Source organism: Chionomys nivalis, chromosome 13 (assembly GCF_950005125.1).
Source record: "Chionomys nivalis chromosome 13, mChiNiv1.1, whole genome shotgun sequence".
Taxonomy (NCBI): domain Eukaryota; kingdom Metazoa; phylum Chordata; class Mammalia; order Rodentia; family Cricetidae; genus Chionomys; species Chionomys nivalis.
Genome location: NC_080098.1, coordinates 12,389,990 through 12,414,458, shown reverse-complemented (window position 1 = coordinate 12,414,458; position 24,469 = coordinate 12,389,990). Strand labels below are relative to the sequence as shown.

Here is a 24,469-nt window from a genome sequence, read left to right as displayed (position 1 = left end):
CTGGACATATCCACCACTACCCTCCCTACCCAATTCTTTCCAGGACGGCACCCCCACTCCTCTTCTCCTCCCTCTCCAGTCCCAAGAGCAGTCAGGGTTCCCTGCCCTGTGGAAAGTCCAAGGTCCACGCCCCTCCATCCAGGTCTAGAAAGGTGACCATCCAAACTGTCTAGGCTCCCACAAAGCCAGAACATGAAGTAGGATCAAAACCCCGTGCCATTCTCCTTGGCCTCTCATCAGCTCTCATTGTCCGCCATGTTCAGACAGTCCGGTTTTATCCCATGCTTTTTCAGTCACAGTCCAGCTGGCCTTGGTGAGCTCCCAATAGATCGGCCCCAGTGACTCAGTGGGTGGGTACACCCCTCATGGTCCTGACTTCCTTGTTCATGTTCTCCCTCCTTCTGCTCCTCATTAGAACCTTGGGAGCTCAGTCCGGTGCTCCAGTGTGGGTCTCTGTCTCTATCTCCATCCATCGCTAGATGAAGGTTCTATGGTGATATGCAAGATATTCATCAGTATGATTATAGGATAGGTTCATTTCAGGTTCCCTATCTTCAGGTGCCCCAAGGAACTAACTGGGGACATTGCCCTGGGCACCTGGTAGCCATTCCAAGTTCAAGTCTCTTGCCAACCCTTAGGTGGCTCCCTTAACTAAGATATGAGTTTCCCTGCTCCCCTATCCAACCTTCCTTTATCTCCAATCACCCCGATTTCCCCAGTTCCCCTCATCTTCTCATTCACACTTTTCTCTCCCCATCTCCCCTCACCCCCATCCCACCCCACCCCCAAGATTCCAATTTTTTGCCCGGCAATCTTGTCTATTTCCCATAGCTGGGAGGATAACTATATGTTTTTCCTTGGGTTTACCCTCTTGTTTAGCTTCTTTAGGATAACAAATTATAGACTCATCCATTGCTGGTGGGACTGCAAACTTGCGCAGCCACTTTGGAAATCAGTGTGGAGGTTTCTCAGAAAAATTGGGATCAACCTACCCCTGGACCCAGCAATACCACTCTTGGGAATATACCCAAGAGATGCCCTATCATATGACAAAAGCATTTGTTCAACTATGTTCATAGCAGCATTATTTGTAATAGCCAGAACCTGGAAGCAACCTAGATGTCCTTCAATGGAAGAATGGATGAAGAAAGTGTGGAATATATACACATTAGAGTACTACTCTGCGGTAAAAAACAATGACTTCTCGAATTTTACATGCAAATGGATGGAAGTAGAAAATACTATCCTGAGTGAGGTAACCCAGACCCCAAAAGAAGATCATGGGATGTACTCACTCATAATTGGTTTCTAGCCATGGATAGTGGCCACTGAGTCTATAATTTGTGATCCTAAAGAAACATGCTAGAATTCTTAATCAGCACAATTTTGTGCGGATAACCACAGCTCCTATGGGCTCGCATGTGCAGCAGCTCTATCATACCCAGAGGACAGTGTTTCGTGTTCTTCCCATTCTCCATGTCTTCCATGCTTTCTGTGCCCTCTTGTGAGATGCGACCTGAGCCTCTGCTGGGGTAGGTATCTCAGCTAGGGCTGAGCACTCCGTTATCTATCCTCAAATTCGGGGCGTTTTCTGGAGTTAGAGGCTTGTTTTGCAACCTGAGTGATGTATGGGTAAAATGAAATTAATTCAATTAAATTAAATGCAAGAAAAAGAAAAGGAGAAGGAAAAGAGAGAAGAAAGAGAAGAGAGAAGGAGGAGGAAAGGGAGGAGGAGGAAAAGGAAAAGAAGAAAGAAGAAATAGCCAGGAGAACTATACTTGGCAGTGACTCTTTTTGCAAAAAGAATAAATGCTTTTTCATTCAAATTTTTATGATCTAAAAATGGAATTTTATAAGCTATCTTTAAATCAATTTTTCATCTAATATATTTGATCTCAGGCTACCATGTGTCTTGTATCTCACATGAAAACACATTTACCTTTAGCAGTGATTTGTAGACAGGAGACTTTTTCAACAGCAAATACCAAGCCCATCCAGGCCCCTTTGTGGAAGGTTTGAAACCCCGGAAGGGCTCCAGGACTGCTGGTCGATGGTCTCTGGGAATGTGGCTTCAGGCATGCTCAAGATTTCTGGACCGGTCAGCCTTTCTTTCTTCACAGAGTAACACTTTAAACAGTTTGCAATGAATCTGAATGGAAAGAATCTAAATTGCTCCCATTCTCCCCTTGTGTTTACCAGGCTACTGAGGCCATGGTGGGTGGGGATAGGGCGGGAAGGTGAGAGCCCAGTTGAATCAGAGACTGAACTTCTCTGAAGAGCTGTTTTCCCTGAACCCTTAGGGGGCATGAAGGCTATTCAGCCCCACTGAGTGCAGATTCTGGGGGAATGGTCTCCCAGGGTTTCCAGGGTTTCTCTGGGCCCTTTGTTGGAAGGCTGCATTCATTCATCTTCAGTTTCTGCTAGGACCTGTCTGGCTGACTCCTTAACTTCCTCCCTGCCAAAATTCCCTTGAAATCCCTGTCGTTCTGTGAATCAGAAGCCTGGGTGCCAAGTAACTAGCCTTATCCAATTTTATAGGAAAGCCATAAACGGAGGGCGTACTTCTCAGAGGCCCTGTCTAGCCCACCTGCCAAGTTCTGGTAAATGAGATTCAATAACACACTTACAAATTAAAACATTGTTGCAGAAAACAACCAAGAGTAAAATAGGCCATAAAATATGTTCTAGAAGTCCCTTCCAGTTCCAAGAGTATTTTGCCTGGAGCGTTTTGAACTCACAGTCCTCTTGCCTAGAATGATTTTCTAGAAAGCAAAGTCACTGTTCGAATCCCCTTGGGAAAGCTCTCTATCACTGCTACCAGTGCTATTGAAACACTGCTATCCACTGCCCACCCTCATTCACTTCCTGCCTCCCATCCTGTGTGGCTAGCCTGTTAATTTGATTGCTGTTTATAGTGTCTCCCACTATCACTAGATCTGTGGAGGGAGCAGTCTTTCTCTGTTTATTCGTTGACACATCCCAAGTATCTAGAACAGCATTGTCCCACACATGGGGTGGGTGTGGGGGAGGGGGTGAGATTTAAAAAACAAAAATGAAAATGTCACCCAAAGAGAGAAATGGAAAGTTTAGTGTGATGGGGAAAACTGCGAAAACAGGTAAACTGAGGCTGCTGGAGGACCCTAAGAAGATGAAACCCACTGAAAAATATTTCTGGGTGGATCGGGAAGGGAGGGAAGTTCCAGTTGGGGCTGGGGAGGGTTGAAGAGTGATCTGTCTCCAGAAAATCCCACCAAGATATCCAAACTGATATTTGCCACGGCAGTTGAACACTAAAGGAGACACCTGCTGTCTCCGTCAGACTTGAGTAAAGTAAGCCTATGCTAACGTCCAGACTTGGAGTAGGAGCGGCTCCTAATGAAGATGAAGACGGCGAACTGGAAGACATGGCTCCAGAGGATCGCTGGAGAATATTGGAAGGGGGAGCCAGCGGCAGCCAGCCCCCAGTCCTTTAACAGAAGAGCCTGGGGTTTCTATACCACAAGCTGTGGAAACGAAATACAGGAGGTCATCTTGGAAATGTCCACAAACAAGACGAGTCAGGGAGCGACTTTGAAACTGGGATGTGGTGGGTGTATAGTTAAAAAACCTTAAAAACAAAAGAAGACAAAAGAATAATTTAAGACTGTATTTGAACTTCCTTCTTGTCTTCTCTTTTTGTAAAAGATTAAATGGAACACCACTAAAATATGGGAGTTTGAAACTAGAAGTAATCTTTGTTTTACATACAAATTCAAGGCATGTGCTTGTTTTGTAGTGTTTCACGTGGTTTGTTTTCAAAGGTGACAGATGATAAAGAAGACATAGCTGATTTTTTAAAGAATCAGGATTTTAGACACAACCATTAGCACATTAAAAGGGTCCCTTTAAAACTCTGGGTAGTTCCTCTCTGACTTCCCTAGTCTTTAACCAATCTGGCTCCCAAGAACAGGCTTCTAGAGAAAGTGGGTATTGTACTGAAAAGAAAACATTACTAGACTCTGGACAAAGAGCACATTTAAGTAAAATTAAACTAAACCCGCCCTCCTTTTCCTTATGGGCATCCTATATCTTATATTGCAGTACCAAGAGAGAGTATGGACTTAGATTTTACACACATACACACACACATACACACACACACACACACATGCACAGTCTTCCCCACCATTATGTGCAGTATTGAGTATTTGAAATAGCCCACTTGGCTTGAATGGACTTTGTCTGCCTTCACAAGTCTTCTGAGAACATCATTTGCTAACCATTAGGAAATCAGCATTTGTTGTAATAAGAGCGGCAGGGCTGCGTCCCCGGCACCCGGCCACCCGCATGGCTAACTTATGCCCCGAAATAATTACACGGAAACTGTATTCTTTTAAACACTGCCTGGCCCATTAGTTCCAGCCTCTTATTGGCTAGCTCTTATATATTGATCTAACCCATTTCTAATATTCTGTGTAGCACCACGAGCTGGCTTACCAGGAAAGATCTTAACCTGCGTCTGTCTGGAGTGGGAGAATCATGGCGACTCCTGACTCGGCTTTTTTCTCCCAGCATCCTGTTCTGTCTACTCCACCCACCTAAGGGCTGGCCTATAAATGGGCCAAGGCAGTTTCTTTATTAAATGAAAGTAACTCCTCCATCAAGCATTTTGAATGTAATTCTCCTGGTTTTTGTTCCTAGTTACTGTGATTTCATCAGAACTTGAGGCAAATTCTAAGGAAGGAGATTTAAAATATAAGCTACCACCTAAAATCTAAATGTGCATACAGCATTGTTTGGTTAGTTTTCATTTTTAAAAGGTTTGAGTGAAAACACACCCACACACACGAGAAAGAGAGACAGGCAGACGGGAGGAGGATAATATAGCATTGTATGAAGACAGAACTGAAAAGAGGCACTTCTTATGTCTTCCCTGAAGCAGTTGTTACTAACTTGTTAGATCCAACTTGAGCAGGACTCACGGCAAGATTTCTCACTATACAGTTACAGTTTATTTGAAACATGCAAGCAGTGACTAGTTGTGTCTAAAGCATATTTTAATTCCTTAAATAGAAGGAGAGCAAACACATGTTCTTCTAGACCCCTGCTACATACAGTCTATCATTTGTGTGTTGTGAAGCTTGTTTAGCAATTTTGGTTTAGTGTTGTATACTGGTGATTTTTAAAAGGGTGACAGTGAAACACACGTTTAAAAACATAGTCATAGTCAAAATAATCGGATGAACATTGATTTGCATAGACTTTTTTTTTAATTTTAGTTTGACAAAATTCACTGGTATTAAAATACCAGTAAATACTAAAGTAAAGACATTTATCTCTTCCTATATCGAGTTCTGGTTGAAAACTCTTTTGGATCAAGTAAAGAAGATGTACTGATTATTTTAATAAGCAATTAAATGGGCTTAGTTTCCCTACATAAATGTAAGTTGTTTGTGTATCTTAATGTAATAAAATCATATAGAAACTAATTATTCTATATACATATCTGTTGTTTTACTTAAGAGTATTACCAATTGTTGACTTGTTTGTGGAGGCATTAAATGTGTGGATACACATGCTTCATTGAAAATCAGGACCTGCTTAGAGAGCTCTTTACCACCAAGAAAACCGAAGCGGCCCCCAAAGGTTGTCATGTCCAGGGAAAGCATCACTTGGGTCCCAGAGGCCACCCCAGGGCAATAGTGACTTCCCTCCCCAAGCTTTCTGGTCTTGCCTTCAGTCCTTTGTCTTCTGCGAATAAAGGTTAATGAGTGAGAAGCGGCAAACAGAATCAAAGTGCTTAGCTGAGAGTTAGAGGCGAGAACTGCCAGAGTCACCGGTTAAGAGGAGAAAGGAGAAAGAAACTGGTTTATGTGAGCAAATAAAATGGGGAGGTGGGAAGAAGCCCAGCTAGAAGAAAGGATGGAAACGGAGCTGAAACAGCAGTGGGAACAGGTAGCCCCCGGTTCACTCGGCACAGCCGCCTTTCTTGGTGTGCTGCTAATCTACTTGATGGTCCTCTGTGTGTAATGATTTTTGGAAATGAGAAGCTATTAATTTTTGGACGTAGGAAATATCTTCAGTTGAATTTCATGTTTTATTTACTCTGTACTTTTCTACCCAATTAATCATTTCAAATTTTTAAATAACTTATGCAAGTGCAGAGAGAATGATTTGTGGTTGACATTCTTCTGAGTGGCTGGTTCTATATGTAATGAGGATATTTTAAACAATTTATAACGTCACTGCCATCTGTTGGGTACCATCAGAAGTAGAGTTTTCAGAGTTGCCCCAAGAACAGGAAGGATTTGGTACCCTTCATTTCCCTTTGCACTAACTAAATTTACCCCTTTGATAAACCATGGAGATTTGAAAGTAAGTATAAATGTTGGTTGGGCATTTTAAAGTGATACCATTTTTAAAATATATATATAATTTTAGCAAATAGCAGTGAATGAATATAGAAAGCAATAATTACAATAATTTTAATCCCTAAGAGATTGAAAACTGATAACCAAGGCTCGACTCTTCACAGATAACAATGTGTTCAACCACACTGACCTTGATTCTTCATAGACACCCCACTCTCCTTAAAGAGAATTTTAAAGGAGTTTTTAACCCCTACTTCCCTATCTCCCTGTGAAAATTTCAGCTTATTGTATAGCTGTTCCACTGCTCACAAGAGCAGCAACTCAAGAAATTCTGAACTGCAGCATATGGACTAGTCACTTAAAAAATAATACAGTGATTAGTTGTCAGCCCGGCTCAAGCCTTGGAAACAGCAGAGGCAAGCTCGTCTCTGGGGAGAGCTCTGCTTTTGTGTGACCTCTGGCTGGGACACAGGAGATGGTGATGGGTAAGGCAGGGATAGAGTGACCACATTTCAGGTACTGAGAGAGCGCTTTGTTAATGTTCAGACAGCTTCAGCTGTATATCCATGTCAGTATGAATGACTGGTCGTTTTGTAGGCTTAAAATTTCTTTTGACTAATATAGAAATAAAAAAATCTTAAATTTAAATAAAGCTGGGGGAAAGACAGGCAACACCACTTTAATGTTCACGAAGATTATTTGCTATCTTGTCTAAGAGAATGATATAATATGTGAAGGAAAATATTTAGATGCGTCCCCAGTATAGCCTTTTCATATACTATTGCAAAGGTCAGTACCTCACCAGTGTGTCTCAAGACAAGTCAGAACTCAGTAGTGACCATAGGATGTGACAGTCCTGTCACATAGTCAGGGATGGGCTGAGCTGAAGCAGGAATTATCTTTGGCCGGAAGGGTGTGTGTGCGTAAGGTTAAAAAATTACCACCCAATTAAATTAAGCTGGGGGTGGGCTGTTAATATAATATGCTGTGTTTATTTGTTTTACTGTTTCTTTGTTATGTCTTAACTTGTAGATGTGGGACTGGTTATCCTTAGAGCAGCCAATATTTTATTGTAGAATGATGGCGGTAACAGAGCGAGCGATGACCGGTTATTTTTGAAGACAAGAATGCAACAAAACACGTCTGTTAAAGTGGCCACACGCCACGCCTTCCCTTCTCCCTCGGCATCCCTTGCAGGCAGGGACGCTGCGGTTGTGTGCTGTTGTCCTTTGAGAATTGCCACTAGACCCACTTCTCCGCAACACTCAGATTCACTTAGGATAAGTAATCTCGGGACTCAAAACACTTAAAGAAACATTGGCCATCGAAATGACCCATGAAAGGCGCAAACTCAGCGCATAGATTTGATGTGTGGGTCGGACCTAGAGCCCAAGCCGCGCAGTTATTGTCTTTGTCGCGTAGCGTTCAGAAGAAATAGGTTTTCTGCGTGATTTCCCTTCACCCACAGCGGCAGGAACCGCGTCTTCCTACTGCCCCCTAGTGGCGACTCAGGAGGAAGTTGGGGGAGGGGCAAAAATGGATCGCTCGCTCTGTGTTTTAATGAAACACACACTAATTTAATTTGAAACACTCTGGTGAGTCTAAAATAATATTTTTGGAACATTATTAAAAGATTGTGATCTGGAAAGCATTTCATTGTAATAGTATTTTACTGCTAACTACACGGCTAGCAGATGTTTGTGTCTGTCTTTGTCCCTTTCTGAGGTGCAATCATTTCAAAATGTTTTGACACCTTTTTTTTTTTCTAGCGGTGACTGAATTTCTGTCGTGCTGTGTTATCACGGGGACAAACGCAGCACGTTTGAGCAATAGACACTAATGAATCCCATTGTAATAGAAAAGATTATTTAAAATTTTTGTGTAAATTTGTTGTAAAATTCTAGAAGCTTGGCCGTCTCCCAATATAAGTGACAGGTGACACAAATTGAGCTGGTTTAGGAGGGCTGGTTTTGTTTGGAGAATTTTTTTTTTAATTAGTGATGATATTTCAAAGAGCTTGGTACTTTAGAAGTCCTTTAAGAGCCCCCGATATTGGACAGTATGTAAAGATACTTGTCACTAAGCCCCCATGTCCTGAGTTCGGTGCCAAGGTCCGACCTAGTGGAAGCAGAGATAAGACGCTCAAGGGTTGCCCTCTGACCTGCACACGCATGCCATGGTGCAGACACGTTTATAATAAATAAAATAAAAAGTGCTTTGTTTTTAAGCGATAAAACAGGAAGAATCTTCATGGTATGCTTATGAATTAATTATTCCTGTATTCCTTCTGTCCAAATTTACCAAGTGGCTGTTTCTCGGGTCCACCCTTAGCTCCCTATTCCTGTCCACATGGTAGAATCTTGTCATTATTTTGCTTATATTGGCTGGGGAAAAGTCATACTGGAGTTAAAAGTACCGAGACTGAAAAACTGAGTTTTCAATAAAACCGCTGGGTTCCCTGCACATGCTTTGCGTCGGCGGATGCTTGCCAGACCTTGACAAACAATTTGAATTTGATTAGCTACCAGTTTTGTGAGGCTCAATGAATCTCATAAAATGTTCAATTAGAAAATTATCCGCTCTGCTTTTATTACCTGCAGAGCAGGGCTGATATTTGCATAACATTTTAAAGTTGCTGGTACTCTCTGGTTTCCGGCATTACTGACTTACACAGGAAATTATCAAACAGATTGGATAGCCTTAGATTATTTCTCTTTTAATTTGAATCCTATTTAAAGCTATACGTTAGTTTGTAGTCACCCTTGACTTTTCATATTAATAATTCCCCACGGTTTTTCTCCACTTGGAAATAGTCCCTTACTGCTGGTTAACTGTTCCTCCGTGGAAAGGCTCTGGTCTGATCGTGAAGAAGCAGCCTCTTTTCTAGTCCCGCAGGTGTATTTTGGCTAGCTGAAAAGTTGTCTGAAAAATGAAGGCTTCATTGTCATATACAAGGGCTGAAATGTGGTCTTATTTTCCGTGATCCACAAAAATCTGCCTGCCAGTGGCTAATGGATCTTCTGCTGCTGTTGGGAGCTGACAGTCGTGGGCAGGCGTTTAGCCAAGTACCCCAGTGGAGTGTATCTTTGGATCTGACAGCAGTCTTATGTGTGAAGGACTGTCCTTGTCACTATCATGTGTTCATGAGCGAGTAGAGGCACGGCACTTCCCCAGGTTACCCCAGGTAGTGGGCAGGACACTTGCACGGAGACCACAGTCTGCCAGTCTCCCCACTCTGGCAGCTTGTCTCCACCATGTCTGTCGCTGAGAGAGTGTGGGAGGCTCTTGTCCTCTATGCAGAACTCAGCCTGTGTCTCCAGTCCCTTCCTTTCCTTTCTCTTTGCTCCCCCTCCATCTTTCTCCCCAGACTCCTTTCCCTCCCTCCCTCCCTCCCTCCCTCCCTCCCTCCCTCCCTCCCTCCCTCCCTCCCTCCCTTTTTCCCTCCCTCCCTTTTTCCCTCCCTCCCTTTTTCCCTCCCTCCCTTTTTCCCTCCCTCCCTCTCCTTCTCCCTCTCCCTTTCCCCTCTCTTTCTATCTCTCTCTCTCTCCTCTCTTTCCCCCCCATCTTCCCTGCCTCTCCTCCTCTCTCATTCCTTGAACAACATCAAAGTGAAGCAAGCAGACTCTACATTTGCTTTTCTTGGAGAGGGAGGGGCAGTCACAGAAAATATTGTCTTCTGAAAAGATTGTAATGCTTGAAACACTGATATCTGGACAGGACGGCATGTGGCTGTGATCCCAGCACTGGGAGGTGGGGAGGGGGTATCGGGAGTGTGAGGTCTTCTTTGACTACATGATAAGCTGAAGGCTTACCTGGTCTATAGGAAACAAGGCTTCAAGCAAGCGAACAGATGAACACTTTCTGTCTATCCGGATTGGTTCTTCCTCAGCTAGGAAATTATAGCTGGACTGTAGATTGCGCACTGGTTTGGACCTCTGAGCCACTCGGCTTGACAGGTATTCTGTCTCTTCCAATAGTCTATTCTCTGTAGAAATATCTTTCAATAGGGTCTTGAGGGGCTGCCCCTCTCTATAACATGTTGTCATTTATCTAAAAGTGCACCTTTGATCTTAGGATTCTTTCATGATCACATCCCTGTTTTCTCCCAGTGCTTTCTGTGTAGGGTGCTGCTCCAGCCATAGAGATGTGGTAGGAATGGAGACAAAGGTCCTGGGGACCTGCTTTCCTTGAGCTTGCCTCTGGGAGACGTCAGCACACAACTATTATATTTTAAATTGAGACAGAGCATGGCAAGTAGCCCAGGCTATCCCAATCCTACTGTGTTAGCCTCCCAAGTGCCTGGATTGCAAGCGAGCATTAGCACACCAGTCATCTTAAAAGACTAATTTCCAGGGGCTGGAGAGATGGCTCAGAGGTTAAGAGCATTGCCTGCTCTTCCAAAGGTCCTGAGTTCAATTCCCAGCAACCACATGGTGGCTCACAACCATCTGTAATGGGGTCTGGTGCCCTCTTCTGGCCTGCAGGCATACACACAGACAAAATATTGTATACATAATAAATAAATATAAAAAAGACTAATTTCCAAAGTGATGGAACTGTAACTGAAGTAAGACATCGTGTATCATAAAGAGAAACACGACCCTGCGGTCTTAAGAGGGCCCCAGGGACCTGCATGGAGCTAACCAAGGAGGAGGACATAGCTCAGTGCTGCGGATTTACGTTTTTTTCAGTCATGTTAGAATATCCAGTGTCCTTATTAAGAAAATAAAATGATATCTTTAATTACCATGGGATGCTATTCCATGTCATTTACAGATATTACAAACCAATTTCCAGGGGAAGCAGAAACATTTGATAACAGCAAAACCATTTATTCTGAGCAGCCAAACACCTTGGCCATCGTTCCTATTTTATTAGGAGCCGAGGTAGCCGTGTGAAATGAAGAAGTTGTTCTCTCACTGTGGCAGGTAGTTAATTACTGCAGAACCGCCCGGCTTTTGAGAGGGTGGTGGACATGTAGGGAAGTGAAGAATTGTGATCAACTAGATAGGTCAATAAATACCCCTCGTCACTCTGTGTAAGAAAATGACATTTGATTCCCTTGGACTTTGATTGACTGCCTCCAGATCAGAAAAAAAAAATTGGGATGTCTGTGGACGTGCTGGGCTAGCACACTTGATTGCATAGCTCCTCATAGAACTATGTGAAGAACTTGTAAACATAGTTCTTCACAGATTGCATGGAAACCATAATGTCAGAGAAGCTGGAGATAGAAAATCAAATAAGGGACAAACCGGCTCTAAGAAGTCTGTAGCGGACAGCAGGCCCAGCAGGGAAGGGGGTGATTGAGAGGGAGGTCACACCAGGACAGCACAGAGCAGCTGAACAGCTATCAGAGGAGATGCAGTTCTTCAAGGGGAATGCAGGAGCGATGGGGAAGGGTGTTTAGGGCAAAGGGAACATCGGTGTGAGCAAATACTGGGAAACAGCATTGCAAGCTAGCAGTTGATGCCATGGGTATAATGGAATTTTTTCCTTAGTGAAATCTAGTAGCCATTTTTTGGAGGGTGGGCTTGTTGTTTTTGGCTGTTGTTTTGTTTAAATCTTTGTTTGTTTGTTTTTTATTTGATTGCTTTGGGAACTGCAGTGAAAATCTGCTGAATTCCTTGACAAATGTTGTGAAATAATTATATTTTGCTGTGTTGGATTGTGAATGTTTGTGACAAAACATTGTTTTCTGAACAAAAAGAAATGCGTACATTTAATAAAGGTTCAAGTTCAAGTTTTAAAAAAGAACTGAGGCATCTAGAAACCCTTTTTTGAAGAAAAGCCATTTGTGCCAAACTGAAAAGGGATTATTCAAAAGAGAAGGATGCCAGAAGTGGGAAGTGTGCTGAGGGGACACCCAGCAGCAGGGACAGGGGAGGAGTGGGCACGGAGCAACAGAGGGAGACAGAGACAGACATCCAGAGCTTTGGAAGCTGTGTCGTGATCCGGGCTTTATCCTGGCAATGGGAAACCAGGAAAGTCTAGGGTAAGCAGTATGATTGTAATTTAAAACCCTTGCATTAGCAGTGAGATAGAGAAAGGGTTGAAAAAATGTGAGACATACTAGGACTTACTGATCGATGTTTCCCGTGTTGTGATGGGCTTATAATTCCACAAATCCATTGAAAACTGAAATTAAGCCCAAATGCTGTTTATACCCTGAATCTACCTGACATCATAGCCTCATGATACAGCACACTGTAGAGTAGGGAGGAGGTGGGCAGGGAATGGGAAGGAATGGATTAATGGCATAGGTTGATATATTGCCAACCTGGCAAGGATGTTCAAATTGAAAACCTGTAGTATGGATTCTATTGAATGTCTGGCACTTCTGAAAAATCCCAACTTAAACTGTAAGTCAAGGATGATTTGTATGCGTGGACCTTCTTTCTGTAGCGGTGCTAATCCACATGAGAGGAGGTCAGGTTGGATTTAGCTGGAGGATGAAGAAAGGAAGGGGTGGAGGTGAGAAATCGCGGCAGAGGGCGGTATAGGCAGGGCCTGGTTGGGGTGACCGCACCGAGCAGCGAGACTGCGCCTCTGCTCTTCACACAAACACACAGATGTTTTCATTCATCTCCATATTTGTTGTTAACTTGTTTTCTTTTAAATTTACACTTAAATTCATTTGAGTAAACTCCAACTGGCTCGTAATGAATGATAGTAAATATCAGAAAATATTTCCCAACTATTGCAGTGACATATGGCCCTGTAATTCCGGATCCCCTAATCCAGAAGTGTGACTTCCATCTCACTCGGGTAATCCTGTTATTAAAGAAACTGAAACATGGTTATAAAATACGACAGCCTTTTGTCTCTGGACGTCCACATGAAAAACAGGAAAAAGCAAAACAATATCATGAGTTTGAAAGAAATATGATGAATGCAATTTTTTTGATAGACAAATCCTGCATTTTATTTCTGCCCCTGTAATTTGTTGTTAGGCAGCAAGGGTTTGGTGCCCTGCCACAAACTCATTTTAGTGATTGTTTCTAGAGTTACACAGAACATAAACTAGAGGCCGAGGGTGGAGGTGCACTGTGTGCCTTTCTTCCCAGGACGAAGGCTTACTTTATCTCTGGGAGGCTGTTCTGCTCAGGGCAGGAAAAGTTATCTTCCCCTGTGCACCAGGAACTTGGGCTTTTTAAGCAGCTAGGTTTTTATGTACTCCTTTTATTGTCTTCATAAAGAGCATGAAAAGAGCAGAAGGCAGCCGTCCACCGGCCAAGGCAAAGCACATCTCTACCATAAAATGCCAACTCCGAGTACAAGGACCAAAAGCTCAGGATTCCTTATGGAAATCCTCCGTCTTGACCTGCTGTTTCTTAGTTTCATTCTTGTTCTTCTTGCTTCCGCTCCTCCTCCTCCCCTTCTTCCTCTTCTCCTTTCCTTCTTCTTCCTCTTCCTCTTCTTCTTTCGAAATATAAGCTGAGTCTTTTATATTATTTTTATTTCATTTGATTTTTTGTGTATGGTGTTTTGCCTGCTTGTGTATCTATGTACCACTTGAATATCTGGTTCTTGGAGACTAGAAGAGGACATTCAGTCTCCTGGAATTGGAGTTACAGGTGGTTTTGAGCCATTGAACCAAGTCCTTTGTAAGTAAGTAGTAAGCAAGTAGTAAGTGTTCCTAAGTACTAAGCTGTCTCTCCAGCCCCCACTCCCATTTCTTAGTTTTTTGTTATCATGAGAAACTAAACAAATAAATAAAATTAGATGTGCTCTTTCAATTTTCCAAGAATAAAAATCCCTACTACTTGACAAAGGAATCTTGTGTCTTGGGCAAGGTATGCTTATAGTAGCTATAGATTTGAAGCATTTGACATGAGGAGCTGGGTTGTAAGTGTCAAAAAATTACTCAAAAGAAGAGGAGTTTTGAAAAGATTTCAGCCGGGAGGTGGTGGCGCACGCCTTTAATCCCAGCACTTGGGAGGCAGAGGCAGGCGGATCTCTGTGAGTTTGAGACCAGCCTGGTCTACAAGAGCTAGTTCCAAGACAGGCTCCAAAACCACAGAGAAACCCTGTCTTGAAAAAAAAAAAAAAGAAAAGAAAAGATTTCAGTGTTTGTCAACTAGGAAAATTACACTGAACTTGAACTTCCAGGGGTTGGGAGGTAGTTTTGTGGGAAAGTATGAGTTCTGTTCCTGGCATGTGCACAAGGTTTGTATACCCACGTGTGTGTGAGCGCACACACACAGAGACACACATGCTACAGAAAGTTTTTTTTTAATTCGGTATGTGAACTCTAAAAATTATGTAAGCAAAACCACGAAAAATTCCTGATAAATCTGTAACTTCTAATTTATTCTTATTGGTTTTCAGCTCTTAAACTAAGATCAAGTGTAAAATCTTCCTTATTTATAAAAACAAATGACCACTTAAGAATTATCCCAAGAAAATGAAACGAAACATTGACTCCCCAGCTACTATGCTCAGATGTGGGGCCTTCCAGCATGTTTATACAAGTCAGTTTTGGTGACATCTTCCTAAAGAATAGAAGATGTCATAGGAAGGGTTAACTGTATCCTAAGAGCAAGCAGCAGCATGGAAATGAAGCTGGGTATCACCTTCTCCTTGAGGGCAACAAGTATGTTGGAGGGATGGGCCTAATAAGGCAAAGATGCAGGCAAGCGGACCTGTGGGTCAAGCCTGCCAGCCCATCATTAAGCCGGGATTTGTTCTCTCTCCTTCTGAACTCCTTTACATGGTCATCACCGCCTACTCTCCCCAGAGACCACTGGGCTCCCTACTCAGATTTCACTTGTCATCTGCTCTGTGATGGACAGGACAATTGTCATAACTTTTGTCTTTGAGGACACAGGTCTTCCTTCCTAGTAAACAGATTTAGATGATGTTACCAGATTAAATGCACTGGGACACTGGTGGCTAAACCAGACAAAACTTACTTTTTTCTTCAGTTTTTCTACTATCCTAAATGAAAAAGAATACATCCAATATAAATAAGTTCAAGGTGTGAAAATTTGAAATGTTTGTTATTGAATGTATCGGATGATGTTGTTTCGTTGTCCCGGTGACTTCTACTAATATGATTTAGGTGAATAGTTGTTGCTAACATGATTTTGTGTTAGTGGGACTGAACCTAGAGCCATGAATATGCTAGGTAAGCACTCTACCATGAAGCTACATGTCCTGACCCCTTTGCCCGTTTTTCTTTTTCCTTTGAGACTGGCTCACCAGGTAGCCAAGGTTAAATTTGAACTCACTTCATAGTCCAGACAGGCCTTGAACTCCTTGCTGTCCCCATAACTGAGATGACAGCCCGGGCATGTTCGCCCCTGTGGGTCCTTTAGGGCCAGTGTGCTCCTTAATCTTATTACATGGGTTATTTTTCAGGCACGTGTTTTAACACCGTGCATCCCCTCCTATTGAATGTTTTTATCTTTAACCATCCACAAGCATGCCTTGGTCAAAATGCATGACTCCTTTGTCAAGCACAAGGAGTTATGGTTCATCGCTGTGGGGCAGTGAAGGCAGCAAGAACCTGAAGTCACCAGTCAGGTCTTACCCTCAGTCAAGGGCAGACAGCTATGACTTAGACATGGGTGTTAGTATGCATCTGGCTTCCCCACTCATATAGTTAAAAATCCCATGCCCAGGAAATGGTGCCACCCACAGTGATCAAGTTTTTTCAACCCAATTACCAGAATCAAAAAAAAATGTCCCAAAGACATGCAACCAAATCAGGACAACACCTCACTGAAACTCTTCCCAGGTGACTCCCAGTTTTCATCTTCACTGAGGAAAATAAGCGAACAAACACCCAGGATTTAAGAGACCTGAAAGGTTTTGGTCATGTATTTTTCTGCAACCCAAAGAAACGATGATTTGATTTCATTAATTTTCCCCAGAAAGCACTTACATCACTAGCACCCCATTCTGGGTTCAGTGCACAACAAACCATCCTGTCTCTAAAATCATCTCTGTGCTTGTTGGAGTGAACTCGGTTACAAACTCCTCGGTTACTGTCTTGAACTGATAGAATAGCAATCCTTTCTCCCTGCTGTGCACAGTGCGGCTGCAGAAGCCGACGCCATCGCCCCTCTGATAAACATCTTGTCGAGCAAGCGGGACGGAGCCATCGCCAATGCTGCCACCGTGCTGACCAACATGGCCATCCAGGAACCTCTGCGCTCCGTCATCCAAAGCCACGAAGTGATGCACGCGCTGCTGGGCCCGCTGCATTCCACCAACACAGTGGTGCAGAGCACCGCGGCGTTCACCGTGGCTGCCACTGCCTGTGATATGGAGGCCCGCAACGAGGTGAGGCTGAACCCGTACGTGGTTTGGAGTCATTCCATCTGCTCAGACCACTACCTAATCCTCTCTACCTGTTCTCATTCCTGTTGGTACCGTTTCTTCCTGCCCATCTACGGGGGCATCCAGCTGGCCTCTGGGTATTTATTTTCCTACTACTCAGTGCCAATACTGTGTTGGATGGTGGTGATCTGATGAGAAGCGACAGGGCTGTGGCCATGCTATCCCACACTTGCAGAGGGTCTGTTTAGCCTGGGACACTGTAGAAGATTTTTTCCTGCCTTCCCTCCCCATACTGGCCCTTTAGCCTGTGAGCCTCCTTACACCATTGCAAGGTCACAGATGGTAAGAGTGGTCTTTATATACAAAAACGCCGTGTGACTCATACCTACTGCCCAACCACCCAAGCAACAGCTTTTCCTAGAATATCACAATACAGAAATACCCGCTGTCTGCAAGCCCATGTGAATGTGCGCTCTTATTTTACCTCCTCCGTTTCTCTGCATGGAAAGGTGGTCTTCCCTTTTATCTACCTGGTAAATTCCTCTTCCCATTCAAAACCAGCTCTACCACCTTCACCAGTCTTTTTCCAGCCCTTCAGTTTGGCTGGGCCACCTCCCACCCCAGGTCTCTCCTTGTCTTCCTACTCCACATTTTATGGTTCTTAAAGGAAAAATTATAAACCCCTTCAAGCTTTTGGGAAAGGAATGGAATTTTCTGACCATTGTCCATATTATTACTATATACATTATACATAATGTTTATTTATGTATTATTTATCTGCAGGGTCTCACTGCATAACCAGGGCTAGCCTCTGGCCTGGAGCTCACCACCCTTCCCCCTCTACCCTCTGAAAGCTGTGACTACAGATGTGAGCCTCCATGCCTGACTTTCATAATGCCTCTTTAATGAATAGATGTTAAATGAATGAGAAAATAAATGGATGGAGGAATTAATAAGTTAGCTCTCTGCCAAAAAACACACACACATTAGATTTCTATCTTGTTTTATACCCAGAAATAAATATGGTCAGAAAATTGGCTTCTTAAGCATGCCATGCTTCAAATGTACCAGTGAGTTCTGTGTGGTGATGCATGCATGGGTGTACCGATGAGTTCTGTGTAACAATACATGAATGCACCAGTGAATTCTGTGTGGTGATGCATGTATGGATGTACCAATGAGTTCTATGTAACAATACACGAATGCACCAGTGAGTTCTGTGTGACGATGCATGAATGCACCAGTGAGTTCTTTATGACTATGCATGGATGCTCCAGTGAGTTCTGTGCAGTGTTACATGAATGCTCCAGTGAGTTCTGTGCAGTGTTACATGAATGCTCCAGTGAGTTCTGTGTGGTGTTGCATGGATGCTGCAGTGAGTTCTGTGTGGTGTTGCATGGATGCTCCAGTAAGTTCTGTGTGGTGTTGCATGGATGCTCCAGTGAGTTCTGTATGATGATGCATGGATGCTCCAGTGAATTCTGTGTGACGATGCATGGATGCTCCACTGCATTCTGTGAAGTGATGCATGAATGCACTGGAGTCCCTGTGTTGGACTTGAGAATGCTTGAATGTGGATCATAGCTCGCATGGGCTCTTGACTTTGAGCACTGCCTTCAACACTATTTTTTGGAATGTTCTTTTTTTCTCTAGACTTAGAGAGTGTAGAATTGCATCTCAGACACAAGACAAGCACACTTTCAGATATTTCTTTTCCTACTTGGAATTTCATCCCTAGAAATTACCTAGTGACATAAGTGACATAGCTCCATCCAGGTTCTTTCTTACTCTTTCCCTTCTCTATTCCCCAAAGAAACAACTCTATGGTAAAAATAACAAAATACAAGCGTTTTTCTATGAACAGTTCCATCACGGTTTTGGCTATGCTGTTGACCCGCAGTGTGTGTGTGTGTCTGTGTGCATGCTCATGTGTGTGTTATTTTCCTAGTGCTGCTATGATGAATTACCAGCATTTCACAGCTTAAAATAAGAAAAGTCTATTACTTACAGAAACAGAGGACAGATTCCCCACAATAGATCTTAGGAACTAAAATCAAGAAGTCTCCAGTGTACTGCTCTCCCAGAAGGTTTTTTTTTTTTTTGGAAGGAGAGGGGGTACTCAATTTAATTGGTCATTCCAGCTTCTAGAGTGGTGGTCCTCAACTGGTGGCTCAGGACCATTTTGGGGGTCAAACAACACGTTCACAGGGGTCACATGTCAGATATCCTGTATATCAGATATTTACATTACAGTTCATAACAATACCAAAATTACAGTATAAAGTTAATTTTCTGGTTGGGGTCACTACAACATGAGGAGGTATATTAAAGGGTTGCAGCATTAGGAAGGCTGGGATCCACTGTTCTAGAGACACCCACGTGCTTTAGCTTATGGTCCCGTCTTCCACCTTCATAGATTATCACAGCAGCATTGTATCCTACCATATCCTTTCTGCTTCTGGCACTCCTGTCTTCCTCTTGTCGGAATCTTTGCAACGACACTGAGACTACTTGAGAGTGCAGTGTCATCTCCCAGGCTCAGCAGCTGTGATTTTATCACATGCACAAAGTCATTTTCAGGGGTAAGGCGACACATTCATGTCTGTCAGGACCAAACGAATCTCCAATGTTCAGGTGCAGGATGGATAAGCACAGATATTCCCCCAAACTGCAGGGAGGAGATGGATCGCCACCTCCCCCTCATCTCAGGAAAATTCTGAAAAATTCTGGAATGACTTTCCTGGGGCTTCTTAGAATGGAAAAGTAGATGTCTGTAAAGACCGGCAGACTCCCCTGAATTTAATAACTCTAAACTGACACATTCTAAAATTGTCTTTGCACAGTTGAAACTTTTGCATAATCAAATAATGAGATTTTTCTAATGTATGAATGTTGATTTTCTATCCTCCATGCCCTGCTGAGGATGGCACCCAGGGTTCTAGTCATGGCAGGAAGTACTTTGCCTATGAACCATATTGACAGGACAGCCCTGGGATTTGGGATAGGGTCTTGCTCTGTAATACAGGCTGGCCTTGAACTCAGGAGTCTGCTGCCCCAGCCTCTGAGTATGCAGATTACAGGTGTGGTTCGCCTGTCCCATTTCTATACTCTTACCATGTAAATTGTGGTTTCTGGATGTAGCTGAGGAACTGTGGTGGTCTGGAGCCCCTGACTGAGCTCCTGCACTCCAAGAATGATGAGGTACGAAGGAATGCCAGCTGGGCTGTGATGGTCTGCGCCAGTGACGAGCTGACGGCTGTCGAGTTATACAGGCTTGGGTAAGTGGAGCTGCCGTTCATCTAGCTCTTGCAGAACACGAGAGAAAGAAGCAGACCCTTCCTGCTGAAGAAGTATCAAGTAGAGGATGCGGGGTTATTTAGCCTAGTGTCTGGAGGGGCCAACAGGGCAGGGCATCCTTTGCTTTCCTGTTCACCTGATGGTGACCTCCTTGAGTGTTCCACCCTCATTTCCAATGTTCCTTTTCCTCTCCATCCTCATAAATGGTACTCTTTCACCTTTGCTAAACACAATCCTGTTTATTGTAGTATGATTAATAGAACCCAGAGACAGATATTGAGGTTCAACCCAAAGGTCAGAAAAGCAAAACAGCCAGTCACTGGCTTTTACCTCTACCTCAGTCTGAAATGGCCTTCAGAATCCTCAGAATGGGACTGAGAGCTGTCTCCTCCTGTCTTATATCACTCTCTAGGTCTGGGTTTAAAGGTGTGCACCACTACTGCCTGGTTTCTATGGCAAACTAGAGTGGCTACTGGGATTAAAGTGTGTGCAACCAAACCACTACCTGGTCTGTAAGGCTGACCAGTGGGGCTGTTTTACTCTCTGATCGTCAGCAAACTTTATTTTTTAAAATACAAAGTATACTACAGTTTATGTCCCAGTCTCAAGGCTGAAATAAACAGGGTGGGCCACTATCTTTATTTAACCACTCCTCCCCACAACACCTAACCCTTGCACCTGATATCTGTATTTAGTCAGCATCCTTCTCTCAGTTTATTCTTCCCATGGGTGACAGGTAAGCTTGGTTCTCCTTAGCATGGTAGCAAAAAAGCTGTGAAGGCCTCCACACATTCCCAAATGTTTGTTCTTATTATGTAATTTGTTAACAAAATCTAGGGTCTCGTCCTCTTTGTGCATCAAATGAACAATGAAAAGAAAAGCCAGGGCCGGTCCAACTCACTACTGTATTCTACTGAATCTTTAGGGCACAGCTAATACCAGTGCCCCTCAAACTGTTCTGTGAGACAGAAAGGAACACTCCCAAATGCACTCTGTGAAACCAACATTACCCTAATTCCAAACTGGATAAGGATGCAACCATAAAGAAAATAATGGACCAATCTCCCTGATAAACATAGACACAAGCATTCTTCTAATGTGATTTCAAGAGCACACAAAGCTTAGACATTGGGCGGAGTTGTAGTGTAACAGAGTGTGGTAGTTTGAATGAAAATTGCTCCATAGGCTCACAGGGATGGCATTCTTAAGAGGTGTGGCTTTACTGGAGGAAGTATGTCACTGGGGTAGGCTCTGAGGTCTCAGATGCTCAAGTCAGGCCCGCTGTGGCATTCACTCCCTGCTGCCTACAAGTACAGATGCAGAACTCAGATACCTCTCCGGCACCATATCTGCCATGTGTGCCACCATGCTTCCTGCAATAGCGATTATGGACTAAACCTCTGAACTGTGAGCCAGCCCCAATCAAATATTTTCCTTTGTAAGAGTTGCTGTGGTCATTGTGTCTCCTCATAGCAATAGAAACCCTAAGACACAGAGTAAATAACTTGACTACAGAACAGAAGTCACATGACCATTTCAATTGCTGGAGAAAAGGTATCTGGGAAGGTTCAACATCTCTTCATGGTAAAAACTCTGAAGAAGTTAGAAAATAAAAAAGGACCATGTTTTGTACCAGGCTTTTCCTTTTTGCCCATCAACCAGTTCCCAAATTATGACATGAAGGCTTCTTATTAGTTTTGAATGCTTGGCCTAATTTAGGCACATTTCTTGCTAGCCCTTTTAACTTAAACTTACCTGTTTCTCTTTATCTACCTTTCTTCTGTATATCTTTCTTTTATTGCTTCTCTGTGTCTGGCTGACTGGTGTCTGCCTAACTTCTTGCCCCTGGCATCTCCCTTGTTCCCTCCTCCTCCTGCTTCTTATTCTTCTTCTCTTTTTCTTTGACTCTAAATTTCTCCTATTTATTCTCTCTGCCTGCTAACCCCACCCATCCTTTCTCTGCCTAGCTATTGGCCATTCAGCTCTGTATTAGACCAATCAGGTATCTTAGGCAGGCAAGCAAAATAGATGCAACACATCTTTACATAATTAAACACACATCCTTACATTGTTAAGCAAATGCAGCACAAACAAAAATAACACATTTTTACACAGTTAAAATAATATTCTGCAGCACAAATGTAACACACCTTTGCCTAGTTAAAATAATATTCTACAACAATACCTCAACAGAATTAAGGGAACATACAGCAAGCCTATAGCCAATATTTTTAAGTGAACAAAAACCTAAAATCCTTGTCTCTGAAATCAGGAATAAGACACAGGCAGCTACAGCGACTTCTGAGATTCAACAGTGCAGAGTCTTAGCTAGTGCAACAAGAGAAAGAAAGGAACAAGATACAAAGAGGAAAAGTCAAATTGTCCCTGTTTGTAGAAAGCTTAATCTTTTATTTAAAAGATGCTAAATACTTCACAGAAAAAGTCTTCGAACTGACAAATATTTCCAGCAACTAGCAGGATCTAAAATCAACATCCAGACTTCAGTAGCTTCTCTATATCCCAACATTAAAATTGCTAAGAAAGAAATAGGAGCGAAACAAATCCTATTTACAATCATTTAAAAATTATGTCTAGGAATAAACAGAGCCAGTGAAGTAAAAGACCTCCAAAATGAAAATAAGGACACTAAAGAATAAGTTGAAGAAGATCCTAGAAAATGGGAAGATGCTCTTCACTCTTAGATCGGCATAATCAGCACCTCACTACAAAAGCTATTTGCATATTGAGCACAGCATCTATCAAAGCTCCAGTGACAATCTTCACAGAACTAGAATAAATGATCCAGAAATTTTTATGAAAGCATAAAAAAATCTCAAAAGAGCCAAAGCAGCACTAAGAAAGAGCAGCGCTGGAGGTGTCACTCCTGTTGATCCTAAATTATACTGTAGAGCCATAGTAACAAAACCTACATGGCACCAAAACACTCATAGACCAATGGAATACAAGAGATCATCCAGATTTTAATCTTCATAGTTATAGCCCCATGATTTTTTGACAAAGATGCCAAAAATACACATTGGAGAAAATATAGAATATTTGACAAATGATGCAGGGGAGAATGACTATCCACATATGGAAAAATAAATAGATTCTAATCTCCTATAGTGCAGAAAGAAAAATTTAAAGTAGGTAGAAGACCTTAATGTAAGACCTGAAACCTTGAAACTGATGGAAGAAAACAAGACTATACTTCTAGGTATAGGCTCAGGCAAGGACTTTCTGAAAGGAACTCCAAGGGTACAGGAAATAATACCAAGAATTCACAAATGAGATAGAATTTCTCATTTATGTACAGGAGAATATGGTCGCCAGCATGAGCAGACAGTCTTCAGAAGAGAACAATACCTTCAATAACTACATAGCAGATTATATGGGATTAATAATAGAACATGTAAAGATTATCCATCCAAAGGATCATCCAGTCAATAAATGGGCAAATGAACTGAATAGCTAATTCTCAAAAGAAGAAATACAAATGACTAACAGATATCTGGAAAAGTGTTCACTATTTTAGCCATCAGAGAAATGCAAGTTAAAATTATTTTGATATTCTGTTATAGCCAGTCAGAAAAGTTGTTATCAAGAAAGCAAATGGCACTAAATGCGTCTGTAGGGGAGGATGAGCCCTGATACACAGCCAGGAGTGTAAACTGCATCCAAAGGACTGGAAGTACACATACCACAGAGACCATCCGAACGCTCACCCAAAACAGTGGAGAAATAGAACCAGCCTAGATGTCCATTAGCAAACAGATAAAGAAAGCTGTGGAACTTTATCTAGCTCCTTCTTGGTCTCCAAGAGCTAGTACCAGGACAGTTAGAGCTGTTACACAGTGAAACCCTGTCTTGAAAAACAAACAAACAAAAACCCTGTGGTCCTGACACCTGAAGAAAAGTGGATAGAACTGAAGATCACTGAGTAAAATTCATATCTAGACTCAGAATAAAAGTATGTTATTTCTTATATGTAGAACCTAGATTTAAATTATAAGTGTATGTGTGTGCTTAAAGGAGACCCTGGGAGGGGAGGAAGAAACCTTAAAAGAGCGATGGAGAAGGGAAAATGATGGGTAACAGAATACATGTGACATGTGACAAGTGTTTTAATACAGAAAGTAGTGATCTTTAGAGGTTGGAAGGGAGCCAGCCAAGAGGGGCAAAGAGGATGAGGAAGGCCAGTGAGTGTGCAAATGAGAATAAAGTACAGTGGCACATGCATACAAAAATGTCACAATAGAACACATTAGTTTGTATGTCAACCTAAAAATTAAAGAAATGACAAAAAAGGACAAAGAATCATTCCCTAAAAATACCCATTCATCTGTTTCCACCTACAGAGGAAAGGTTGGTTTTGGCTCACAGTTTCAGAGGTTTTAACTCGTGGCTACTTGGTCTACTTCAGGTTTCAGAGGTTTCAGCTCATGGTTGCTTGGTCTCACTGTATCTGGACCTGGGGTGAGGCAACACATCACCGTGGGAACACGGAGCCAAGCAGGGCTGCTCACCTCCAGGGC

The 24,469-nt window shown here is 42.7% G+C and overlaps 1 protein-coding gene across 7 annotated transcripts in view; it reads left to right on the top strand.

Annotated features, from left to right (window-relative positions):
- Nucleotides 1-24,469, top strand: part of Armc3 (armadillo repeat containing 3) — an 83,197-nt gene that overhangs the window by 42,335 nt on the left and 16,393 nt on the right. For all 7 annotated transcript variants that reach the window (XM_057787467.1, XM_057787468.1, XM_057787470.1 and 4 more), the window contains exons 11-12: nucleotides 16,391-16,640; nucleotides 19,779-19,915. In XM_057787467.1, the coding sequence (XP_057643450.1) occupies nucleotides 16,391-16,640; nucleotides 19,779-19,915 (387 nt within the window). The remainder of the gene's footprint in view (nucleotides 1-16,390; nucleotides 16,641-19,778; nucleotides 19,916-24,469) is intronic.